The 25,727-nt window shown below is 46.7% G+C and overlaps 1 protein-coding gene across 1 annotated transcript in view; it reads left to right on the top strand.

The window, feature by feature from the left end:
- Positions 1-25,727, top strand: part of IRSp53 (Insulin receptor substrate 53 kDa) — a 152,550-nt gene that overhangs the window by 119,700 nt on the left and 7,123 nt on the right. The window contains exons 4-11 of the mRNA XM_084604513.1: positions 8,882-8,943; positions 15,549-15,620; positions 16,431-16,565; positions 16,941-17,006; positions 21,399-21,485; positions 22,539-22,649; positions 24,397-24,631; positions 25,494-25,710. Of these exons, the coding sequence (XP_084460639.1) occupies positions 8,882-8,943; positions 15,549-15,620; positions 16,431-16,565; positions 16,941-17,006; positions 21,399-21,485; positions 22,539-22,649; positions 24,397-24,631; positions 25,494-25,710 (985 nt within the window). The remainder of the gene's footprint in view (positions 1-8,881; positions 8,944-15,548; positions 15,621-16,430; positions 16,566-16,940; positions 17,007-21,398; positions 21,486-22,538; positions 22,650-24,396; positions 24,632-25,493; positions 25,711-25,727) is intronic.

Below are 25,727 nucleotides of genomic sequence, written 5' to 3'. Positions count from 1 at the left end.
AATAGGGTGGCCGGACACCAAATTTTCTTTCATAAAGAATGTTTGCATCAGCATACGCCATGCCTGCATAGCTCTGCACATTCTGTTTAAATGTAGCCGGGATCCCCCCTCGTTTTTCAACCGCAGCGTGAAATCCTCGCGGGCAAAAAAGGTGACTACTGGAGTATGTCGGTTAAGGTGGAGTATGAAGAAGTAAAGTAATGTTCAACAGCCTCAGGAAGGAACAGCAGTTTACGTTAGGTAGCGAATCACTGAAAGTAGTAGGCGAATATGTCTACTTAGGACAGGTAGTAACCGCAGATCTGGACCATGAAAAGGAAATAACAAGAAGAATAAGATTGGCATAGAGCGCATTTGGCCAGCACTCGCAGATTATGACTAGCAGCTTACCGGTATCGCTCAAGAGGAAAGTATGCAACAGTTGCATCTTACCTGTACTCACCTATGGGGCTGAAACGTGGAGGCAAACCAAGAGGGTTCTACTTAAGTTGAGGACAACTCAGAGGGCTATGGAACGAAAAATGGTAGGGGGTAACATTAAGAGATAGGAAGCGTGCAGAGTGGGTCAGAGAAATAACTCAAGTTACTGACATTCTAATGGAAATTAAGAAGAAATGGGCATGGGCAGGGCATGTAGTGCGAAGAGAGGATAACCGATGGTCGCTTAGGGTAACAAACTGGATTCCAAGGGAAGGAAAGCGTAGCAGGGGGCGGCAGAAAGTTAAGTGGGTGGATGAGGTTAAGAAGTTCGCAGAGGTCAAGTGGATGCAACTAGCACAGAACAGGGTTAATTGGAGAAATATGAGAGAGGCCTTTGCCCTGCAGTGGGCATAGTCAGGATTATGATGATGATGTTGATGATGATGATGATGAAGATGAAGAAGAAGTAAGTCAATCGCTGAAGAAGACGGCTCCACATACTTATCATCATCCGTTATTCTAAACGGATTATTAGAAGATCATTTAAGAAGTCTTTCTGATAGTTTAGTTGTAGCTACTGACGCATCTCAAAGTAATGAAAAGGCGGGTGTGGGTATATATTGTCCACATTTAGACTGGTCTTTTTCTGTACGGCTTCCGGACTTCACCCCAATTTTTGAGGCGGAGTTTCTGGCGGTGGTACTCGCTTTACGGAAATTAGACTCCTCTTTTTCTGAAGTGGCAGTAATTTCCGACTCTCTATCCTTGTGTTCATCTCTCTCTTCGTCGGTGGATTCTGCAATAGTAAAAACCTTTGTCTCCCTGATCCCTAGACATTTGAAAATTATACATATGGTATGGGTCCCAGGCCACAGCAATGTGACTTTAAATGAATATGCTGACAATTTGGCAAAAGAGTCCCTTAATGGCCCCGTATTATCTATCCTTCCGGCGACCGCGTACATCACCGCAGCGAGGTTTCGAAGAAACGTCCTATTAAATATGAAAAATGGACATCTTTTAAGATCTGATGACTACCTGCATCTAAATTATTCTTGGAATAGAAAATTATGTCATTCACGGCAACTTGAGATTTCACTAACAAGGCTGCGATGCCGTATCCCACCTTTAAATTTCTATCTTTAGAGGTCTGGTTTGGCACTGTCTCCCGTCTGCGCATTTTGCGGTGAACAAGAAACATTAGATCACTTTTTATTGTTTTGCCGCCGCTTTACTACGCTGAGAAAACAGTTGATGGAAAGGCCATTGCAACAGCTTGGCCTTAGTTTAAGCAGCCCGACATTGTTATCATTTGGCGCCACCATCCTTGGGCACAGTCACAGGTCTGTGTTTACCGCCATGCAAAATTTTTCACTGGACTCAAATCGTTTGCCTTGCTAAATATTTAAACATCACTTGTTCTACAATTGTAGTGTCAATCTCCCGTGAGTGTTACCACTTTTCATTTTATATTTCACTTATTTCCCGTTTTGTTTCCTTTGCTCTACCCCTCAAATCATTTTTTTTTATGCAGGTATATTAAAAAAAAAAATTCTTTGCTACCCAATTCTTGGCCGATCCCCCTCTGTGGGTATGTGCCATAAGTTATTTGGACAACAACAACAACAACATACTCGACGTGTGCGGCTGGTAGCAGAAGGGGACAAGCAGGCGAGCGGAGTTCAGACTTCTGTGCTGTCGCAGCTAAATTAAACTATTAATCCGCTTTCCTACAGCCATCCTCTTGACGACCTTAAACATACTTTGCTTTCTTAACACTAATTATCCTTGGCTACTCCTATGCAGTAAAGCGCCTCGCATATCATTTCGGGCGTCGCTTACTCGCAAACATCACACTGTACAAGAATAGAATCTATGGCATTCGCTGTCCTTGCTTCCAACAGGAGCAAATCTCACTAAGCCTCCCAATTTTCTTTGTTAACATTTAGCTCTCACAGATCCATCCTTGTATCCCCTAAATGTAAAGCGCCTTCGTTTAACTGAACAAAAAAGCCTGCGCTGCGCCCTCTGCAGGCGTCCTTTCGAAACACGGTCGCTGCGTGGAGCGCTTCTTAACTTCGGCGCTTAATGAAACATTCCACAGCCTGCATAGCTGATTACGCTAGGTCGATTTCTTGTTCTTCATTTCATTCACTTTTTTTTTTTGTCTCTGTGCGAGAAACGAAGGAGGAGGTGATCAATTATTCGCACCGCATGTCCTTCTTTAAAGTCTGAGCGAGTTGCGGCCGCGCCTGCTACGTCCATTTTTGATGCTTGCTTCTCTGTACGCGCTCCTCGTCATTGCTTCTAATTTTGTTATTTCTTTTCGAAATAAATCTCTTCACCTTATTTGAGCGTGGTTCCCAAATTCCCAGCCCCGTTCATATACCTTTCTCCTGATAGGATTTCCTTCGCTTCTTCATCCAGGCTTGTCGTAATTCGGCGGCGGTTTTCTCCGGATTTAACGCAACGAGCCCTAAATGAACTTCGTTTAATGAAAAGCAGACGGGCGGAAAACAGGCTTTCGCTTCTCGTTAGCTTTTCTTTCTTTCTACTCTTTTTTTTTTTTTTCAGTTGCTGCGGAGTGGGAAACTTCAGTAAGTGATGAAGGACGGTCTCTGACGCAAGGTTTCGAAGCGTCGGTGATTGCGAACGGGAAAGCGTGGGCTATGATGAAGGGTAGGGTTAGATAGAAGGCTAAGTTTTCGTGGAACGGTTTTACATGACTGTCGATGGTGCATGAGAAATCATCCGAAAATAAGAAACGAGCTGAGATTCGTATGGCCCTCATGTGTTGATTGAACAAAATGTGGTGCGTCATTAGGTGCGGCTATATTCTAAAAATCAATTTCGTAGCCCCTCTTTTGTGAAATTATTCGTTAATTGATTCGATCATCGCTCGATTATGCACTCTTTATTGGTTTGGAATACCAACTGAGTGGTTGCCCGGCTGAGCTCGTCCCTCGGGTTCGGGAAGTCGGTGTCGTCATCCGCATAACAACTATCATGGTTGGCAGGTGACAAAGTAAATAAAGCGAAATGACCTTTTCCGCTCTTAAGGTAGTGTAGAGAAGAAAAAAGCGAAAATAGAAGGCTATGTTAGTATATGGTAGGTTATGGTCAGAAAGGAATACGCAACCGGAGATTGTTGCCATGACGACTACCCGGATGGTGGCTGCCGTGGAAGGAGGAATGTTATGGCGACAACGGATGGATGTGACGGATGCGCTGTAATCAGCTTGTCTAAACCGAACTGTCACTGTCGTAAGCGATCTTTCAAAAGACGCTGACTTCATAGTACAGCGGTAATCCTGGGCAAATCCGGATTCTCTTCCGGCTGCTTGACTTTGCACAAAAATGAAACGTAGTATTTCCACAGAAAATTAATTGCTGTCGAACCAAATACGCCACGCTTTAGCGTTCGCACTACAGATTTGTAGCCATCGTGTCATTTCGTTATCATTATTTATAATCTTTGTTTATTTGTTCATTTGCTTTTTTTTTTTTTGCTTGTTAGGATGCTTTTGTTCGTTCATTCGTTCTTTGTTTGTTCGTTTGTTTGTTTGTTTTTTCGTTCGTTCGTTCCTTTGTTTCTTACTGGGCTTAACGAAGCGAAGTCATGTATATGGCATCCGCGCCGGAAACCAATATTCTCACGCCTATACTATTTTGTCTAACCACCATGTGTTGGCCGTCTCGTGAGGTCAGCTCCGCGTCATTCAATATTCCCAACCGCGCCTGTATATAGCTTTTTATTAAAGTTGCGCAGTTAAGTTAACTGCTATTCCACGTGAGGAGGAAGAAATAAGCGCACAACGAAATCAATCTCGAGCCAATTCAGACAGCGGAGCGCACGCAATAAATTTACAATGCGGCACCGCACCGCTTTCTCGAGCGGTTTCAGAAAGTGTTTGCCCCCGCAGTCTGCGATGCGGGCCTGGCTGGCTGTCTTGCTTGTTTCTCTGTTTACCAAAATCTGCGGTCGCAGTGTGGTAGATGGAGAAGGAAAAAGATAGAACGAGGCAAGAAGGAGCAGGACCCCCGGATGAGAAAGGCGGATGAAAACTTCGTGCTACCCACGCTTATTCCGCGGCACTCTTCATGCATGCCCAGCCGCGGACGATGTGCGACAGCAGCGAAAGAAGGGCGCAGGCCTCGTTTTCCCAAATCCCGCTTTCAATAAACAAACAAATATGAATACAACAAGAGTATTAAGTACACAGAAAAAGAGAGGAACAGAATAAAGCGCGACAAGCTCGGGACAGTGTTCCGCGAAACAGCCATAATTCAAGGCTTCTTCTTCTTCGTTCGTTTCCTGTGATAGTTGCAGGCATGAAGCGTGCGCTGGCCTCGAGCAATTTCGCCGAGCCTTCCTCGTGTTTCGATTCCCAAGAGGAAGAGGAGGAGAACACTGCTGCGAGAGCGAGATGAAGAGGAGAACAGAGGAGGTAGTCGAGAGAGCATGGAGAAAAGCAAGAGGCTTCGTTTTCATTGATTTCAATTAAGGACGGTTAATTACGCGGCGACGCGCGCGGAAGACCGAGCAGGCTTGTAACGCAAAGTGGCCGAGCAGCGATTTAATATTTACGCTCGTATAAATATTGATTATGGTTTCTTCCTTCGAAAGGAGGGGAGAGGAGGGTGGCGGCTCGCACGAGCGCGCGGTCTCATACGCGACGACGAAGACGACGAGTTGTAATTGAAATTCATTGGTGCTGCTGCTTTGGGGTACGGCTCATGCGCTGGCTTGGATGCTCCTGCAATCGCCCACACCACCTAACTACATTAGGGGCTTCCAGGGCCGATACCATATACACTACATATAGTTTGTGAACGAGCGGCTATCGTGTACGCTCGGATGACTTTGCGCAGTCCACCGTGAAAGCACGCCTGAATGTAGCGCGATGATTCGGAACAAGGAGAAAGAGCGGGGTGATGAAGAGGAGGACGGGGAAGAAATTGCTTCCATCTTTCTTCAGTATCAAATCATACAATGGTGAGTGAAAATAGAAAAAATGACGGTACACGTGCGTGATCCCCAGAGGAAACGACGGCAGAAAGAAATGCATTCCCGCCGATATATCCTTTTCCTTCTTGGTCTGCTCCTTATTTATACTCTTCATCGTATTTCTCTTCTTCCAAGGTAACCCTCAAGCAATGTAGATATCCTATATTGCGCCTACGCAGCCACGTGTGCGCCATACACGTGGCTAGTGTAACGCTTGCTGAGACCGGGGCCCCTATTCCGAATCGCATCGTTTTCCCCCTCAATTCGAGTCACCTAATTGGCGGAAACATCTAAACCGGGTGTCAGTTTGGTTGCCACGGCAACCGGTGACAGAAAGCGAGTGTGACCGACACTTCCGGTTCCCACATTTCCACCAGTCATGTGAAACGACACTTCTGAAAATTAATTCGAAATACAGGCCCACGCGTTAAGCATTATAGGGCTCATGAGACGAATTCTCCTCCTCACAATTTGTCACAGAGGTTGTCCGCATGAAATGGTGCCGGAAGCTGTGTGACGTTAGTGTGACGTGTCATTATGTCAATGGTTTGAGAGAGAGAAAAGTTAGAGGTTTTGAGTCCCAAAGTATTATCAAGGATTCTACTCTTAAATTCAAGCCTGGGGTTGTTTGAGCCCCGGGTAACGTCTAGGGCTCGAGTACCAGAGAAGGTCGCGGGTTCGAGTCCCTCGCTCGAGTCACCAGATGCCAGAGTTGTCATAGCAACTGTGATGCCAGTCATTGTCGATCCACGGAAACGGCGAGTGGCACCCAGCATGAATAGATTACTCCTTTTGTCGTATGCTCTTCCCCCGCTGTCACCACTAGCGCGCCATTTGCTCTTTAAGGCATCACTAACGGACCACTACGTGGCGCCAGATTTATCCTCTCAAAAAAAAAAAAAAAAGAGGATTACAGATTATTACAAGAATATGAAACCAAAAACAACCAAATAAAAAATTCACTTGGTTATATGCATTTTTATTTTTATGCCTGTGATTTTATGCAAGCCTGTTTAAGCGCCTATTTCCTATTCAATCTTTTTCCCTCGTATACAACCTGTTCTCCTTTTCCATTGTCTGTTTCTCTACAACATCACTTATTCTTTCCGCCGGTGGACGATCGCCTCTATTATCATTATTAAATAAACCGCTGCTAAAGATGACATGAACAGCCACCCATGCGCACCGCAAAAAAAAAATATATATTAAACATTTATCCACGCTTTGATGTGTAGCCGTTCCATGTGTATATCCCGAAAATAAAATGCCCCGTAATTCAGTCCCCACTTTCCGGTAACCGGCGCGATTTACTGGGATGTATCATTTCAGTATCGGTGCCCCGGTTCGGTTCATACGGTAAAGACCCCTTTAAGTTCACGGCGAATTGCCCACTTTAGATGCGTTGTGGCCCTTTAGGTTGCTCAACGGTCATATTTGTCGTCCGTCGATTCTTCTCCCAGTTTCGCAGATAACAGTCAGCGGAGTGGTCTTTCACGCTTTAAAGAGAGGTCGCCGTTTCAATGGGAAGTTTTCAATGTTCGTTCTCTATTAGTCGCACGCAGCTTGTGATCTACCTTCAAAAGGCTGTTTCTTGGGCCAGTTAGCGGAGTTTGGTCATTTTAGCGAACGGCACATTAAATCCAGATGTTCGCAGAAAATTTCTCTGCAACACTCACCGCTTTCGCTCTATGACTAGGTTCAAGCCATGCTTGAACCACCACAATTTTATTATATGTTTAAAATGGCTTACCTGCATGTGCTCCAAGGAATGTTTTATCTGTATTGCGCCTTCTGTGGAAAGGTGACTAGATTATAACGTGACCTTGCCACAACAACTTATATTTAGAGTTATAAGTGATCCTACTTTTGGGAGTTGACAGACGCTGCCCAGCACGGCCATGGAATTCAGGTCCGGTCGACGGAAAGGACAATAGCTGCGCCAGAAACCGACTAGCCTCTGGACTAGGAATACGGACCACTATATAACCTATGCTCAATAAATCTTTCCATTGATAAAACCATCATATGTGTTAAGTTAAACCATCTAATTCTGTTTGGAGATGTTTGTTTATTGCTAACTTCAAAACCTAATTTTACGCACACAAAACGATACGAGACAATCACGGATCATGGGTTAAAAACCCAACCCACCTGGGGCTGCGTGATTAATTAAAATTTGTGCATGTGTAACAGCGCTTCCCGGAGAGCTGTGACGTTCGCTGCCAGTCTCGTAGTAGAGAAGTGTAGATGAAGCTTGAGTAATTCGCACGGAGCGACAGAATTGTACACAATTTCAAGTGAAGGAAGTTGCTTGTAAATTAGCGGTCAGGGGTCGCGAGAGAGAAGAGGTGCAAGCGGTGTCATGACAGTCGCGTGCACAGAAGCGTTCGCGTCCAGAGCAATAGGTCGAGACCGAACGTAAGCAAACACATGACGAGGGCGAGCCGCAAGTTGCGGACGCATGAGCTCCAGGCGGCCCTCGAAACACTGCAGAACCATCGAGTATAGGTTCGCCGAGTTGAATTAAGAAAAATAGGGCGGTTCTACATGCGCGAAAAACATTTTCTTGCCACTGTAGAACACATAATATTTTTCTTGTGACCTCGCTACCTGACGTCGCTACATGCCTTGGGTTGTCGCGACAATTACGTCAGAAGGTTGTGTTACGTTAGGACGTTTTGTTGTTGAGACGGAACGTTGTGTTGTTACGTCAAAATATTGTGTTCTCTGCGGCGTCAACACAAAGTTTTGTTGTCGCAACAGACAGAACGGTGTGTTGTTACGTCAAAACTTTGCGTTGTGTGTTGCGACAACACAAAGTTTTCACGTAACAACACAACGTTCTGTCGCAACAACAAAATGCTCTGACGTAACAACACAACGTTCTGTTGTTACAACACAATGATTTGTCGTAACGACACAAGGTTCTGACGTAACAACAAAAGTTCCGTTGTCGCGACAGAAATATTTGTAGTAACATCAAACATTTTTTTAGCGCGATAGAAATTTCTGTAGTACAACAGAAATTTCTGTGGTCTTTTTCGACTGGGAATTGCCACCCATTAAAGACGCCCCAGGTCTTATATCATCTCTGCGGTATAGCGATGAATCAATCATGACCGCAAAGATGCAAGACATATATCATCTGTACGCTGTAGCAGTGCATACTCCAAACCATGCCAGACGGAGTAGCTTAATCACAAATCTCAAAGGAAAAAAAAAAAACGAGAAGCAAACAATCGCAAAAGTCACAATGGAAATCCTGCTAGCGTTTAACGTCTGCATTACTGTGAATGTGGTATTGCCGTGTATACAATAAGGCTAGCATACAGCCAGAGCAGTATTCCCAACTTTTATCTTTCAGATTGTTCAACGTATTGCTTTTTTTTTTTTCGCAGGCGCTTTCCCCTGGGTACTTGAAAATCAAGCGGTCGTTTCTCTTTCTCCTTGCAGGCACAGCCCTGATGCAGTTGGTGGACGTGCAGAAGGAGATCGAGAATCAGCAGATGAACGTGGTGAGCTCGGAAGCGCCGAAACTGGTCTTCGCGCCGTACCCTGCGCGTAGATTAAAGCCGTTCAGGAGCCCACGGGGACGAGGACGACTCCTTTGCGAGCACCACTGGGGGGGGGGGGGGGGGGGGGGGGGGTACAGCGAAGGCAGAGAAGCTGCCGCCTCTGGTTCACCCTGGGGAGCCATTGCCGCTCCGTTGACTAAATTGCGCGCGAAGCCCGCTGTACTCTTCTCGCTAGTTGGGCGCATTGCAGCGCGGACACGGCAATGGTGTCGTACACACCTTTAGCACTGAGGTTAGGATCTTTTGGCGGGGATAATATCCATGTGGTCTTAAGAAAAATTACAGCCAGTTTGCATAGTTACTCAGATGCGATGTAGGTAGCGCTGCTTACCCCTACTATGCTTTCATGAGCATTTTTACACGTCGAGGCCGGTGAACCTGCGTTGCAGTACCAGACGGCTCAGCCTCATCCATTGGGACGCCAATCAAAAGCTTGGCGCAGGCGCGTCGTGAGCTGTCCTCATACCCTCTGCAATGGTTATCACCGAGCGGCCCGTTGAGTGATCGGAGCCCATGGGTCTAGGAAGCGCCGTGCGCAAACGTTTGCTGTCTGTGAAAGCCGAGAAGAGATGACGCTGGGGGGATCGAGAGTCCGAATTTGAGGGTGTGCGAGTGACACGCGGATACTTGGTCCAGAGTAACACGCAATTGTACAACATTGACCGGTGGCAGCCGCGACGGCCGCCGCGACGGCCGCCGCGACGGCCGCAACTGTGATATGTGCCGCACTCTCATTGGCTGCAGCTGTGAGGTCGCCCTGCTTTCTCATTGGCTACGACGCATAACGCGGCTCAACACCACTTAGGCTCGCGGCGTCGCCACCGTCGCATTCGTACCTAAAACTGACGGAGAGAGAGAGCAAAAATCGGACCGCCACCAGTGAAATCCGTGACTGCAGCTTGAAGGCTACGCACTAAAACATTGACCTTAGATTGGCAGTCGCGCGAGGACCGTATGTATCAAGCAAATCAGTCTAGCTCCCGGTCCAGCCTTATTAGCAGACTAAACCGCACCTTTAATATAACAAGAGGAAAATTATATGACTGGCTTACCTTATCTGCATATACCTCAAGCCAGTCTACAACGAAAAAAAGTTACAAGGTTAGCCCGACTGGGTTAGCTCGGACACTGAAGCGGAGCTCCCCGGTTGAAACTCGACCGCAGCGGCCACGTTTCGATGGAGACGAAACGCTAATGGGCTCATGTGCTGTGTTGTGTCAGTACACTTTAAAGATACAAAGGTGGTCGAAGTTACTCCGCAGCCCTGCACTATGGCACCTCTTTCTCTCTTTCCGCTTTCATACCCACCTTCCTTCCTTCCCTTGCGGCACGGTAAGGTGTCCACGGAACAAGTGTGACAGATACTGCGCGTTTCCGTTCCTGTAAACCAATTATTAAACCGATTCGATCAATTCTGTCACCATGAAGAACACGAACTTCTTTCTCTGTGAATCATGTAGTAGCTTATTACTGTATGCTAATTAATGTGCGAGATAATAAAGGTGCAAATTAAGCAGTCGGCAATTAAACGAGCAACAAGGTGCATGTATACAAACGTGCATCCATGAAGGGAGCCGTAGAAAGGAGCCATTAACACTGATGCGGCATGTCCTTATGTATTTCGGGACTGTGCAAAGAGCAGTGGCACTTCAAATGAACAGGTTCACATGCGCGAAACCCTGCCTAGCACTGTGTAAAAAGTTACACTACAACTGAAAAAGGGGGTGATGCCATATATCAGGATTACGCCTTCAATGGGAGAGGATAAAAACTACATAAAATATATTTTCATAGTTGTTAGCACCTCCGCGCATAAAACTAACCACGTTGTGTTCCTGCACAGTGTTCCTAACCTCCTTGTTCATCACACAACCGCCAACTCTAAATAGAGCTAAAATGACTAAAAACATCACTTTAAAGAGAATTTGCGGCAAACTGATTTCAACTCTACACAATCGCACTCGCACCACGGATTGCTCTCCGCCATCTGGCGGGATCGAGCCTTGATCTGCAACGAAATTTCCGAGGTCTACTAACCGGCCATGCTAGTACTGCATGACGTCATGAGGTTCAAGCTTCATGAGATGTCGCCACCTCTCCACTTGCTCATAGAGACTTTAGGTTGTTGTTGTTGTGGCTGTAGGAAGAAGGAAAAGAAAATGCACGGGCCTGCTACTGGCTCTGTAGCTGAGCCACCTCCGCTGCCTCGTGCAGACAGAACAGAAAATAGAGAATAAAAGGAAGAGGAAAAGAAAGACGCGCGCCGCAACAGCCGTCGTCCACCACCGAAGCGGTGGCAGGTGCAATGGCGGCCTACAACAGATAAAAATTCGGTGGCAGGCCAGCCCCCGCCGCAAGCGGCGGTGACCTACCTGCCCCAGCACCAGACTTTAGGCCAGTGCGCTTTGTAATCTTACTGTCCAAACTTCTGCCCTGGAAACGTTATTTTGAGAAAAGCTTTTTTTGTCCCCAAGGAGCGCATACTGATACTTCTATTTAGCTTCAAAAATTAGAAGTAATATAGATGCTGAAATTTTCCTCTGTGCACGTTAAACAACCCCAGGTGGTCGAAATTTCCGGAGTCCTCCACTACGGCGTCTCTCATATCCTGAGACCAAACCTTTTCTTTTGGGTATGCGAGGCTGTCCGGAAAGTAAGATTACAAAGCGCACCGGCCGAAAGTCTGGTGCGCTTTGTAATCTTGCCGGTGCGCTTTGTAATCTTACTTTCCGGACAGCCTCGCATACCCAAAAGAAAAGGTTTGGTCTCAGGATATGAGAGACGCCGTAGTGGAGGACTCCGGAAATTTCGACCACCTGGGGTTGTTTAACGTGCACTGAGGAAAATTTCAGCATCTATATTACTTCTAATTTTTGAAGCTAAATAGAAGTATCAGTATCCGCTCCTTGGGGACCAAAAAAGCTTTTCTCAAAATAGCTTTTCCAGGGCAGAAGTATGGACAGTTTAGGAGATGTGACTCTTATTGTTTTGCTGCTAAATCGTGAACACAATAACTGTCCGAAAGCAAGTCACGCGCGAAACTGCTTTATCATTGGCAAGTCATGTATTATTTTCTACTCGATTTTTTTTTCGATTGTAACCGGCTTCATGTAAGACCTATACTTCATGTGCGGTACCTCAAATAAACATATAAAACTATAGTGCTCGCACTTTCAGTTAGGTCACTCTCGGCGTTTGGCGAGCATACAGAAGCATCTCGAATGCAAATCGGAACCATATAGCGCTATTTTGCTTTAAGAAATTCGCACCACTTAGCCTAACTGCACTGTCTGTGTCGTAAAAATATATTTGTCTTTTAAATGCGAGCGCTGCTTTCGGTAAGCAAACTTGCAGAACGGATAGTCGAGCTGCCCCTCTCCCTCTAACGCCCACTCAACGTCCGCCTAATGCCACGCCAACTCTAGGAGCGCTGTCAACGGCTGCGTATGCAAGCTCAGCGCTCTCGCCACCGCGAGCTTCAATCAATATGAATGAGGCCAGGCGACGCTGGAAGTAGGGACGCTCGCGTTTGGCTCGCCCATCTTAATTAGTCATATCCGGCGACTAATCTCTCCACGCCTCATTATGCACGAGCAGGCAGGCACTTTTAGGCCAGGTATCCGCATACTACTCCAGAGGGCGCTTGCATCGCAGTGAGTCCTGGAGCTCGAAATGCGCGGACAGCATGCAGTAATGTGCAGCGCAGCGCTCTGGACACTAGGCCTAATCTCATTAAAAATGTGCAGCGTTGCTGAAGCTATGGCGTTGGCGTCAACTGCGGTCACGATGTCGAGCAGGTGCCAGTGCGTGTTGTACCTGTACACAAGCTCTCTCTGTATACCGAGCACCAGTACAAACGTTGCTGTTGTGGACTGGATGGCCATACAGGGAGCATCCGGATATACTTGTCTTTATATACAGATACAGACATTGCTCCAATATGCCTGCGCTCCCAATATGCCGGAGGCTCACGCAAGCATCGTCTGTGTGTATATGCCGTATATACCTACCAATCTCATTTTGGGAGCTTAGAGGTATCAAAGACTTAGAGGTATCAAGCATATGGCACTGTTTCCGCTTTTTATCTAGCCTTCCATATCTGGCAGCATATCATGTTTGAAATGTTTTATCCGTAGTTTCATTATCGCAGCGTCGTATGCTCCCGCTTTCCAAGCAGACGATGCTGTGGGAGGGCAGAGGTATAGTACCGCTTCACCACGTTATCTTAAGCAACTTTGTTGACGATACGATACTGTGGACGTCATCCGAGGTGTCACCTACCAATATTTCGAGAATTTTAGCGGTTCACTGGAGACATAGGGGCGGCAGCTACAAATAAGGAGGTAAATCCGACTGGCAGCCACTCACCATTTCCTGCGTTTAGCTGTCGAAGCTTAACGCTGTTGTCCAACGGCGACCATACTACATATCGCTATCTGCCTCACTACACGCCTCATAGTTTCTTCAATGCTGCGCGGTATTAGAAGTGCGGAGTGTCGGTTCCTTTCTATGATGCTGTCCGCGCAGTCGCATTAATCAAACTTAAGCTTCCGAGACATAAACGAGAGAAGTAAAAGGCTCGGTCTTACAGGTGATGCTCAGAGGAGCTCGCTCTCCTGTTTGAATGATGAATGATGCCGGTCGGTGGTAAGAACTCCGAACAACCCTGTTGGCTCAGCAGCGCCGCCCAGGCACCTCTCAAGCCGCACTTAACGCCTCTCACAGCCGGTGCTGCACAAAAAAAAAGTGCTTTCGTCGGGTTTCCCACCATGTGCATGCTGCGAGAGCATTACCGCGTCAGCACGAGCAAGGCTCCGAAATAACGCATACGTAGAAGAATAATGTCGCTGCCGCAAGCATACAAATGCTGCGTATGTCAAGGTTTCTGTTTTTGTAATTCAGCTCTGTCTTGCTAATGGTTAGTATTGCTTGAAGCCGTGTTAACTTGTCACAGAGTGTTCAAGCAATGCAAAGCATAGACTTTAACTCTCGCGGGTCAGGACCGAAGCGAACGACTGCACAGGGAATATGCTTTCGTCGCTCACGCATATAAACGAAACAAAAAAATTACCGACGATTGCGTTACTTTCTGATGCGAAAATTGAGCGCAGCTCATCAGCTGTTTCACCTTTTCGATAGATTGAGGCAAAGATTTGGAGCAAGACACGTATGTACAATTACAGACAAGTTCTTTTTTTTAATTTTTCACGCGTATTCCTTCAAGAAACACTCCACTAACAGTCTTTGGCTGTCATGAAAGAAGCTTTGTGGTCGGAGAAATGAAGAGAGCAATTAAGTTATCGGGAGGTTGCGGGAGGCAGCGCGTGGGCCCATAGGAACGTTGCGCAACGAACAAATAGCACCGACTGACTGATGCCGCTGACGCCACTAGCGAGTGAAGAGAACGTGGCTCTGCGTTTCGGCTTGGGATGCACGCACCGGGATCCGCTGATAGCGAGCCGGTGTTTCGGCAACCGGAGAGCACCCTCGCCGCCACGCAGGAAGAGGGGAGGAGGAGCGGTATAAGCAGCGGCGAACGGGAGAGCGCGCGCAGCAATCAGATAACACGCGCGGTCCGCGACACGCAGAAAGAGGGGGGCTGAAAGGGGGGCGAAGCTGGTTACGAGGCCGACGGCGACGCCGAAGCGAAACCCAAGAACGGGCGTCAAAGAGCTGCGCTCTAAAACGACGTCAACGCTGTGAAGGGGCAGCAGGCAGCGGCCATATGTCAATCCCTGTGGTTATTCGATCCGAGCAGCTAAAGGTTCGTTTACGATAGATGTTCAACTTCATCTACTATGCAAAGCAATAAGTTACTTCAGCGTCTCTTGTAAATGTCACTGGAAATTCTAAATATTTTCCGAAAATTATCTCATGGCCTCTCATCCTTACCCTGTGGCAACATTCGTACATACCCACAGGTTGGCTCAAGTGAGACATGTAAATTATGCGGTTATGTGCTGTTAATACGCCACTAAAAGGAACTTATAGGAAGCACCGTGCCAGGACACATGGTCTCGTCTATATACATGCCAACATTTAGCAGATTATAGAGTTTTTTAAAGGCCTTACACGCATGGGAAAAAGTGGGATCCCTGCAGCCTAGTGCAGCTACAGACTTGTCCCCTTTTTGACTGTAAAATTGTAACGTCAGTCATAATGCCCTTGAACGCCTCAAATTATTTTGTCAGAGGCATTTTTCATAACTGATCTTTATCGGCGTATACGTGAAGCAATAAAAAAATATATCTCGCTTCTAGGGGAACAGCATATACGCCGTCAAATTTCATAAAAAAAAAGTGCTAAGTTTGCGTTTTTAATCTCTTGATAATCTCTTGATAAAAAATCTTTAATTGATGTCATATATTTCATTTCCTTAGCTTAGAACTTTTGTTGCTTCTAAATGATCCCACATTTAATTACGCCATCGATGAAGCAGTCCATACACCATTGTAGGCCACAGCGCCCTAACTGCTCTACAGTAGTACTGTTATGTGGCGATATTGACTTGCTTGAGGTCTAATTTTATTTCCGATCGTTTGCAGCTCAAGGCATTCTACGTCGACGTCATCGTTCCCCTGGAGTCGAACATAGAAAAGGACGCCAAGGTGGTGGCCGTAAGTGTGAATATATCCGTCCCCGCACTAGTCATCTTCTTTTCACAAAGGTGCCTGCCTCGTCGATTGCCCTTACCGGACCGCACCGTACGCGTCGTATTGTCAGATTTGTACGTCGCGCTGACCATTTTTCATTTGCTGACAATATTTCTTCATTGTGAGCAAAAATTATCACTCATCAAACCAAAGCAATGGTCGTCTTGGCATATGGTTTACTCCTAGGTTGGATACAACTATTGTTGCTTCATGGGCACATGTATACATGTAAACACGGAGCCTCTCTTGAAATTCGCTGTCAGTGCGTCCAACGGCATGGTGAAGAATTTATTTGGTGGTGTCCCAATTCTACGACAAGGAACAAGCAGATTACTGCTGGGCACAAAAGGCCCTTAGTGCCTTTATATAGCCTTCTAGCGCGAACAAAAGACACTAACCGGAAGATACACAAAATTGTGCTGTTTTTCCAAGTATTCACCTCTCCTGCGTTTAAAGTATAGATATCAAATGCTCTTTCTAAATATGTATAGCCTTCGCCAATAATACACAGACCGTTAGGTGTACCTCGGTGAAGCCCTGGTCGGATAGTTTTGGAATGGCATACGGTCTAGATGCATTGAGGGTTGAATAGCTGCCGTCATCACCTCTCCGGAACATATAGGTGCTTCGGAAGAGCTTCGGAAGATTGTGTGCATGGTCCAGTAGCAAAACTGGTCGCCTGTGTTTGTTTGTTTTTGTTTATGACCAAGAGACTGCCAGCTAATTTAGCGCCCAGTATACCTCTAATCCATCCCGTGTTCGTCGGCTTCACAGAGCGAACAGAAGCGGTTCATGCAACAGCAGAAAACGCACCACGAGTCCTACCTCAAGGTGGCCTCCATCGTCAAGAAGCAACGCAAGAAGAGCCGCGCTGGAAACCGAGGCAACACCGTCGACAAGGAGATCAAGGTGTGCAGTCCCGCCAGCTCCTTCTCATGTCTTGCGGGGCTTTCTAGTGTTTTGTGCTGCTTTGTGCGGCTTTGTGCTGATTTGTGCTGCTTTGAGCTGCTTTGCGCCAATTCTCCAATGAAGAATACTCTCAAATGTATCTAACTACGGTGAAATCTGGTCAATTCGAACTTCTGGCTTATTCAAACAGACGCTTTTGTCCCGCCAATATAATATATGTTTTAAAAAGGCAACCTGGTTGGTGTTCTGTTTGTTAGAACTTCGCATATTAAGTAAAAATTCTACCTCCTTCTAGTTCCGAGTGTTGAGACTTGATTGAGTGAACAATTAGTGACGACGCCTCCAATTCATTTATTATTATGCTTTTCCCTGTAGCAAATGCAAAGCCTGGAGGAAGAGAAAGGAAAACTGGACGGCTTCTGTGAGAGCAGCCTGAAGCAGGTGCGTAGTTTCTTTATAATGTCACCTTCTACTGCAATCGAAACGTGTGGAACTGAAGTTCATCATGTATAGCCCGTTGTGTCCTATATGCGGTGCGTTCTTGGTATACAAATTTCAGTATATCAGCACCTGTCGGAACTTGATCAATATTTGTGGTCTTTGTTGCAATGAGCTTCGTACTACAGGAATATGCACGCGCGCAATCAAGTGTTCGTGAAAAACTAAGGTAGCAAAAAAAAAAAAACACAAGAAAAGAATTACCTCGTTTTCTGGACGTCGTCTGGGATTAGCCACCGAACTTGTTTATGGGCGCGCGAACTATACTCAGTGCGCTATTGGGCATCTCCTGGGTGCAAATTAATTAATTCTCCTCTGAATTGTCTTTACCTAATCATGTGACTGGAGTAAGCAATAAGAAAAATACGCAGTATGCAGTCAAGTCCTGCGGGTGTAATACTCCACTTACCTTTAACTCTCCAACAATATGGAGTCGTTATTTTCTAATAGAGGAAAACAATACTGAAACATGACCTGGTAAGACGGCTGTAAGGCATATTGTAGTATGCACTTTTCCCAATACAGTTACCCTCAGTGTGCATGGTTTTTAGTGTATTTAGGAGTTTGAACTAAAAGTAGAAATGAATACGTATTTTGAATTCGCGTTAAGTGTACCGTTTCGCATTACTCCTTCCTGTAATCAAGTTGTTGCTTGGTCTCAATAGTAGATGACGAATGTTTACGCTGCAAGGCGTAAACTTTAGCCAGATAACGCGGAAATCAGCAGCACCTAGTTAACAACTGGAATGCAGTAATGAGAGCAGTTGAAAAAATTAGTTGTGGTTTAGGGCTCTGGTTAACCCTAGTTGAATAGCGAAAGCAACGGCGGAAGCTTCTTTTGCCTGCTACATTAATCCCCTATCGCACCCTATCAGTGTAAGGTGCTGCATTATTGGGGACACTTAAGGGTATGAAGCGAGAGCATAAGCTACCAGCCTACATATAAAGTCACGCTTCAAGCATTCAGTATTGACGTGCTTGCATGTCGTAAGGGGTAACGAGAATGCAAATGGTTCTGGCAGGCTGATTCTGATATCACCCTCACATATGAAAGGAGCGACCCGAGTTGGCAGCTCCTGCCCGTGGCATAGGGTTAGTACGTGAATTCAAATGTCATGGCAGGCTGATTTTTTTATGATGAGACTGTAGCTACGCCTCTTCACGGTGTAGCAGCGGGCACCCGAAGTCTCGTTTTTGCTGTCGTAGTATTGCTTTTGCAATAAAAGCATCAAGCATATTTAATCGCTAAGCTGACAGACGATACCACCGTGAGCTCTTTGCGGGCCCACAGATGTACAGTCGTGAGCAAAAGTGGTATACAACACTCAGCCAGTGACAGAGCTCGGGAAAACTGCATCGAAATACCATCTAGCAAGAGACAGCGACACCGACACAAGCATATGGATAAAATGGGGCATCGCCACTATTATCTTGATCTTAGATAGCTGCTGCTAGATAAAGTTGAGGCAGTTTTCTCGAGCTCCGCCACCAACTGAGTGTTGTATGCCACTTTTGCTCACGACTGTACATACGCGGAACTCTTAAACCAGCGTACACCGGATTGCTTGTGTAAATGCCTATGAGAGTCATCGTCTTTATCTCGTGCCCGATGCCTCTTCGCCCCTGTTTGCGTACTCGGAACAAACTTTAGGGCCCTGACACTGAAACAGCCTTGACTACAAGCTTCTTCGAGACACATTTGGGACCTTCACGCCAAATGCTCTTCGCTTCGGTTTCGGCGTATCGCGCTGCAGTCTTGCCTCTCTTTTTTGCGTGAAAAGCAGAGTTTTAAGGGACTAGGCGCTTTCTTTACCGGTCTCGAGCGACGCGGTCTGTTATTGCAAGCTCCGTGGTCGTAGATGAGAGGAGAACGTTACGCAGCCGTATAATGGCAAGAAAATACTATATCAGCCGCTTTCCAGTCTATCAGCGCATGCTGTCATGAGCTATGAGCTTGCACCTGTCCCACCGTGGAAGGCTCGAGTGAACAGGCCATTTCGTACTTGTGCCTCATCTCACAGCTGCGCGTTTCAAGAACACCGCTGCGGCCGAAATCTCGCATTCCAAGACAATAACAACTGTAGCTGCAGAGATAATGACACCTCGTACTGACGATATGCCCGCCAAAGTTCCAAGCGCTATCCGCAATCAGCTCGAGCGATGTCATTTGCTGCACCTTTATCTCAAATAGACGAACTTTCATCTTTTCTTCACATTAAGGCTTCTTTCTCTCTCTCTCTCCAGTCCCTCTCAAAACGGGGAAGGACTTTCTTTCTTCTAATACCACGTGTTTGACATTGTACTTCTTCCTTCTTTCCTTTTCGATTTTTACTATGCGCATGTTTCATAATCATTCGTCGAGTTCTCGTAATGAGAGCACTTTCGGTACCAACTCTTTTTTGGAACCGGAAATCTGAAAGGCCAGATGGCTCTCCATTGTCACAAAGTGCGCCATCCTGCTTGCGCATCTTTCTTGCGAGAGGAGAAAACATTACTAATTACCGACTCGCGTTGTCCACCGTAACCGAAGAAGCTCTTACGCAATACTTCGAAATGCGTTTTCAAGTTATTAGAACGAAACCTGAAAAGCCACCACCGCCTCCTACGAACGTGCCTTTCAAAATACGGTCCTCATTTCTTTCGCCCAAACGCAGAGACACTGGTAGCGCCAACTTATAGCCAAGTCAAGCCAGGCATACTATCTATGGCCTGCTCGTTGCATCAAAGGAAACACCTCTTACCTCCCAAATGTGTTGCCTATGCCACAGAGGCCGAAAATACAACCGCCTCCATACGCTAGACTGTCGCCATTCGGCCCTACGCAATTCCGCCAGTATAGGCAAAGAGCAGCCGTGCGTTTTGCAAGACCCGAGACTTCTTCAGTGTCCAGGAGAATTAATGGACGGTCGCGTATTGCCCAAGTCTTCACCTCTGGACCGGAACGGAAGGCAGGGTTACCCTCCTCCCTCTTCCCTTGTCCAGCGAGCCATTAAATTGTCCCGGCTACGGTCGCCAGTGTCTCGCGCTCACCTTCTCCTCGACACCCGCGGAATGTGTGTTGTCCGCCCAGAATTGTCTTCGTCGTTTCGTTTACCCTTCTGCGCACACATACACTTCCGAGAGATGGCGCAAGCTCCGTCGGCCGTGTCCAAGCAATCGGGAGGGGCCGTAAGCGTTATAAATTGGAGGCGAACGGTGTCCAGACAAATAACTAAGAAAAAAGTAGCGAGGCGGTATAGAGTGAGGTCGGTCGTGCGTGCGGTCGGTCTTGTCGGCGAGTCACGGATGAAACCGAGTTCGCTCTCAACACTTCGGTGTCTTCTACAGAGCGCGTTCGCCACACACGGTTTGCGAGAGCAGCGTGCCTTTCTATGGGGAAGGACAACATTGATACAGATAAAGCCTTTGACGACCCCCCCTTCTCGATAGGCAGGCGTTGCTACGAGGCTCGCTTTGCGCGCCAATCAGTTGTGGCTTCGCGGGAAAAAAGGTGCGGCGGGTACACTGGGCGGCATTCATCGCGATTAAGGAGGACGTTGTCTAAGGTTTTACTTGGGCAAAGCTCTGGTTGAAGCCTCATGAAAAATCGATCTTTGGCAAAGGACGTGGAGGAAGGAGTTATCTGTCGGAGCTTTGAACACCTTTTGTCTCGCACGTTAACACCCAGATGCTAGGAATGGAGGTTTTGAAATGAATGTTTGAACAGGACGTCGTTATTCGTTGCAAGAAGAAACGTGAAAACACAAAAGGGAATCTGCTATTTCGTTATGGGAAAAAAGGGCGGATATAAGCCGTTAGCGTTAACAAGAAAAAAAAAAGGAAAAATGAAGGTGATAAAAGTAAATCGTTAAGGTAACAAAAGTATCCTCCTCAACTGCCGTGCTAAGCGGAGGAGATAAAATATTAAGAAATGAGAAATGAGCAGAGTCGAGTTCTTATCGTCTATTGAGGCAAATTAATCACTCATTATTCTTTCTTCGCGAACCAGTAAACCGAATGTTGCTAGGATTGATGTTTGCGCGTCTTCGTGTCCTTACAGTTTGCCAGGGACAGTTTCTGCATCCTAATATAAAGCAATAGCGTCGCATGCTTCGGCTCATTGATGTGGCTGCCCACCTCTGATATACTTGTCTATTTACTAGTTTGTTCAGTATGTCTCAGTCATACGGAGCTCCGAAGTTTAGTCCCTCACTTGGTTATTTACTTCTTTTTTTAGTTTAAGCTGGTGAGTTAAGAAATACCTGTGCACTATTTTCGTTGTGTCCGCTTGGCTTTGCGCAATGTAATGTTCACTATGGTCGACTACTTGTTACCTTGTCTCCTTCTTGCTCGCAGGCCATCACGCAAGAACGGCGGAGGTTCGGCTTCGTCCTGGAACGACAGTGCTCCCTGGCTAAGCACTACCTCGCCTACACAGCTAAGGCAAGCGCATTCTTGCCATCTTTTTACCCCGCTTTCACTCCGTCACCTGTTTTGAAATCTGTTTGGTTCCCTCTCTACTTTCAGAGCTGGTATGTCAATCTGCTCTTACTGCAGAGCGCTGCTTTTATGAGCCCGTTCGGCGGTAGAGTCATTTCGTTGCTGGTGTCATTGCCGGTGTAACCAAGCGAAAGAGAGGCACGAACCAAAAAAGAATTTCTCAGAAGAAGGGAAAGAAGAGCCACGAGCTCTGCACAGCTCCCTCGGGGTTCTTCTCTCCCTTCATCTGAAAAATTCTTTTTAGCTAGTGAGAAAACTAAAGTGTGTTTTGTAACCGCACATCCATGCGTACAAATACTTCTCAAATGCTTTGCTTCAATGTGTCGCAAAAACGCTCAAATTTTATCTTAGAGGTTGTAGTAACTACCCTAAAACTTTTTCTACGCAAACGTTCCTTAAACAGGTACATGAATACGCTTATCTTTGTCAGCTTTTTGTTGCACCTAGGTTGAAATGAACTCAGCTCAACCCATCTGAAGATAACATGACCGAATTTTATTCGATCGGATTGCGATTCACGATGCCCTGTTCTTCATGGTTACTCGTCCAACGCGCATGTTGAAGTACCTGCGCAAGTTACGTCATTAATGGCAAAAATGAACTTTGAATATGCTCACGAATCACTCGTGATATAGGCTTCCAGTTAAACTGTCTGTCTGGGCAGACAAAAACCATTCTTGAGCAACCGCGCGCAAAATAATGCACAATGGCCGCGTGAAGTGTGTACAAAGTGGTTAGCCTGCGCTTAGTTCCTCATATTTCTTTGCTGATGGTCCATATTTTCCTCCTGAATCGCAATACATTCACCCCGATGATTTTTTTTTTTTTTTTTTAAGAAGCTTTGCTTCATCGGTAGTCTTCGGGGACAAGTGCGTGCCTTTGTTTTTCGGAATTTCCGCGAGTCGACTCCTTTTTTTTTAAAAAAAAAAAGCTACCGTTAGTTGCAGTTCCTAAAATAACGAGATTAATTAACGGGTGGATTTGTTCCTCTTGCAGGGTCACGCGCTGTTACAGCAGAACGTCGAAGGTTGGCTGGACATTGTCAGGACCAGGGAGACGCTGCCGGAGTCAATCGGGAAGATCTTCAATACGGTGCCCGAACTTCGGGTACGTTGACTGAAGGAAGCAGCGTGGGGCATTTGGATGAAATTTGGTACAAGGCTGATACGTGTAGACGTCCTAAGCATCTTGGAAGTACGGGCCACATCATTTTTCAATGGACACTTTTTAGGGTCCGTTAACATTCGTGCCATCGTTCTCAGTGAACTTTCGATGGACTCCTCAGCTGCGCTACGCGGAGGCGTGGCTCTTTTACATATAGAACCAATTACTCGGAGAAATAATTGTCTGAAGTATTGTTTTCTTCGCGGGGCTATTAATTACTGGGAGTAACTATAACAGCGTTTTAACTAAGTATTCATTGCCATCATTTAAAGCATCCTTGAGTGATTAGGCGCTTTCTGTCTCTGTGTTCGAACGTGCTTGCGTGCCTGCGAGCTTGCATATAAGACCGGGGAGGGGGGAGGGTGTGTGTTTGAGGGGGAGGGGAGGGGAGGGGAGGTCTACGCTGCAGTCACGTTTCGCTTGCTTTATTTCCAACATCGCGATCCAAGTTTTACTTTTGTACCACCGAGCCTCCATTACTCTGTTAGTCTATGAGTCACTCATCATCATCATCAGCCTGACTATACCCACTGCAGGGCGAAGGCCTCTCCCATATTTCTCCAATTAATCCCGTTCTGTGCTAGCTGCATCCAGTTGACCCCTGCGAACTTCTTAACCTCATCCGCCCACCTAACTTTCTGCCGTCCCCTGCTACGCTTTCCTTCCCCTGGAATCTAGTACCCTAAGCGACCATCGGTTATCCTCTCTTCGCACTACGTGTCCCGCCCATTCCCATTTCTTCTTCTTGATCTCCACTAGAATTTCAGTAACTTGAGTTATTTCTCTGACCCACTCTGCACGCTTCCTATCCCGTAATATTACCCCTGCCATTTTTCGTTCCATAGCCCTCTGCGCTATCCTCAACTTAAGTAGAACCCTCTTGGTTAGCCTCCACGTTTCAGCCCCATAGGTGAGTACAGGTGAGTCACTATTCAACACTAACCCTATGTGTAACAGCCATCCAAATGGTTGCATGAGAATGTGTTCACAAGTTAGTTCGCGAGGTTACCAGGAGTCACATGACCCCATGTGTCAAACCCTTTGAACCATGTGCCCAGACGAGTTATATGACCACATAAAGTCACGTTACTATGAGTCACGAGACCCGAGGTCACGTTATATGTGACTCGTGGGATCACCATACTCCAAGTAAACTCGACAATCTGACCACGTGTCTCGGTATAAGAGGAAACTAACGATATCGGGCTATGAGGGCTATGGAACGAAAAATGGTAGGGGCAACATTAAGAGATAGGAAGCGTGCAAATTGGGTCAGAGAAATAACAAAGTACTACCATTCTAGTGGAAATCAAGAAGAAGAAATGGGCATGGGCGGGACACGTAGTGCGAAGAGAGGATAACCGATAGTCGCTGAGGGTAACAAACTGGATTCCAAGGGAAGGAAAGCGTTAGGAAAGGTTAGGTGGGCGGATGAGGTTAAGAAGTTCTCAGGGGTCAAGTGGCTGCAGCTAGCACAGAACCGGGTTAAGTGGAGAAATATGGGAGAGGCCTTCGCCCTGCAGTGGGTATAGTCAGGCTGATGATGATGATGATGATGATGATGATGATGATGATGATGGTGATGATGATGATGATGAGGATGATGATGAGGATGATGATGAACGCTATCGAATCTTTCCAAGAAGTTAATTCGATCACTTTCTTCCTCCATTCGGCGTCTCCCGTGCAGCTCCCGGTGCGTTGCAGCAGCGAGTACGCGTGTTCAGGAATCCTTTCGGACCCGGAGTACTCGTACGGCAGCCTCTCTCGCCGGATGCCTCGCAGTACCGACAACAGTTGCGTCGACCTGCGCTCCCTCATCGGTGGGGACCCGTACGGCCTGCCCCCCAGGTCGAGCATGGCGCGCGCAAAGTCCGACTTCAACCTGGCCTCCTCTACTGCGAGCCTGGACTCGGCCGAATACGGTGCGCTATCTGAACGATGTGTCTGCGATAGCAGTCATAAACGTCGTTGTTGGTGTCTTCCCGCTAAATGTTTAGTACAGTAGCCATGAATTCCCGAGGTGATATTGCTTGTGATCAGATACAAAGATCAGTGCCGCAACCTTCAACCTCTATCCATGTTTTATTTTTTGACGAACTAGCATTAGAAAATACAGTGGACTAGACGGAAACAGGACAACGTGGACAGAAAGGCTGTCCACGACTCTGCGTCGTTTTCCCTCTTTCCAGCCCGTTGTCTTTTTTTCTCTCTGGTTCGTCAGAGATCATAGGAAAACAGCAATCCGACAGTAAGTCTTCCATCCAATTGTTGAAAAGAGGCGTCTCATAAGTCCAGATGATAACGTAGCTCTATCGATCGATGCTGTTTTTTTTTTAACATCTGTCAAACTAGGCAGTAAAGAATTGATACGGTCTGTAAAGCAGCATATTAGTACCGCGCTTTAGAAGCTGGGAGTCAGCAAAAATCACACAAGTGATGTATTCGCTCTCAAAATGAGGAGCATGTAACGCATTCATATCTATACTTCATGGTGATATACCTTTTACATCACACCATGAGATTCTTGCGAGCCTTTTGTCGTTCAACCAGCTGTGAGGCGGGTTTGCTGTATTACTTGCATCAGACGAATACTGAGCCGGAAGGTCTGGTTGTGAGCCTGTAATAAACTAGAATCGCACATGTCTGTCGTAGATCGGCCCTAATACCAGTAAAGAAGGCGGCCTAAAGCAACGATTGTTTTCTGTCGAACTATCTCTTCATATTATCACTAATGAACCGTCGCTTTCTGGTCTGTGAGCAGATGTATTCTTGTGTCAAACTCAGTGAGCCCTGGCCGTGGCGGCGGAAGCCCCCTTGTGGGCGGTGGTGGCGGCGGCGTGGCGGTAGGCGTGGCCGCGGGTGACAGGCCTCGAGTGCGCGCCCTCTACGCATACCTGTCGAGTGGAGAGCACCAGCTCAGCTTTCACGAGGGAGACGTGATCGCGCTGGTCGGCGGACGCAACAAGGGCTGGCAGTACGGCGTCAACCTCCGCAACAACAGGTGCGCATCCTTCCTCT

The sequence above is a fragment of the Amblyomma maculatum genome, chromosome 5 (assembly GCF_055883805.1).
Source record: "Amblyomma maculatum isolate TAMU_Amacu chromosome 5, ASM5588380v1, whole genome shotgun sequence".
NCBI lineage: Eukaryota > Metazoa > Arthropoda > Arachnida > Ixodida > Ixodidae > Amblyomma > Amblyomma maculatum.
Note: the sequence above shows the minus strand (reverse complement) of the source record. Positions and strands in the feature narration are given on the sequence as shown.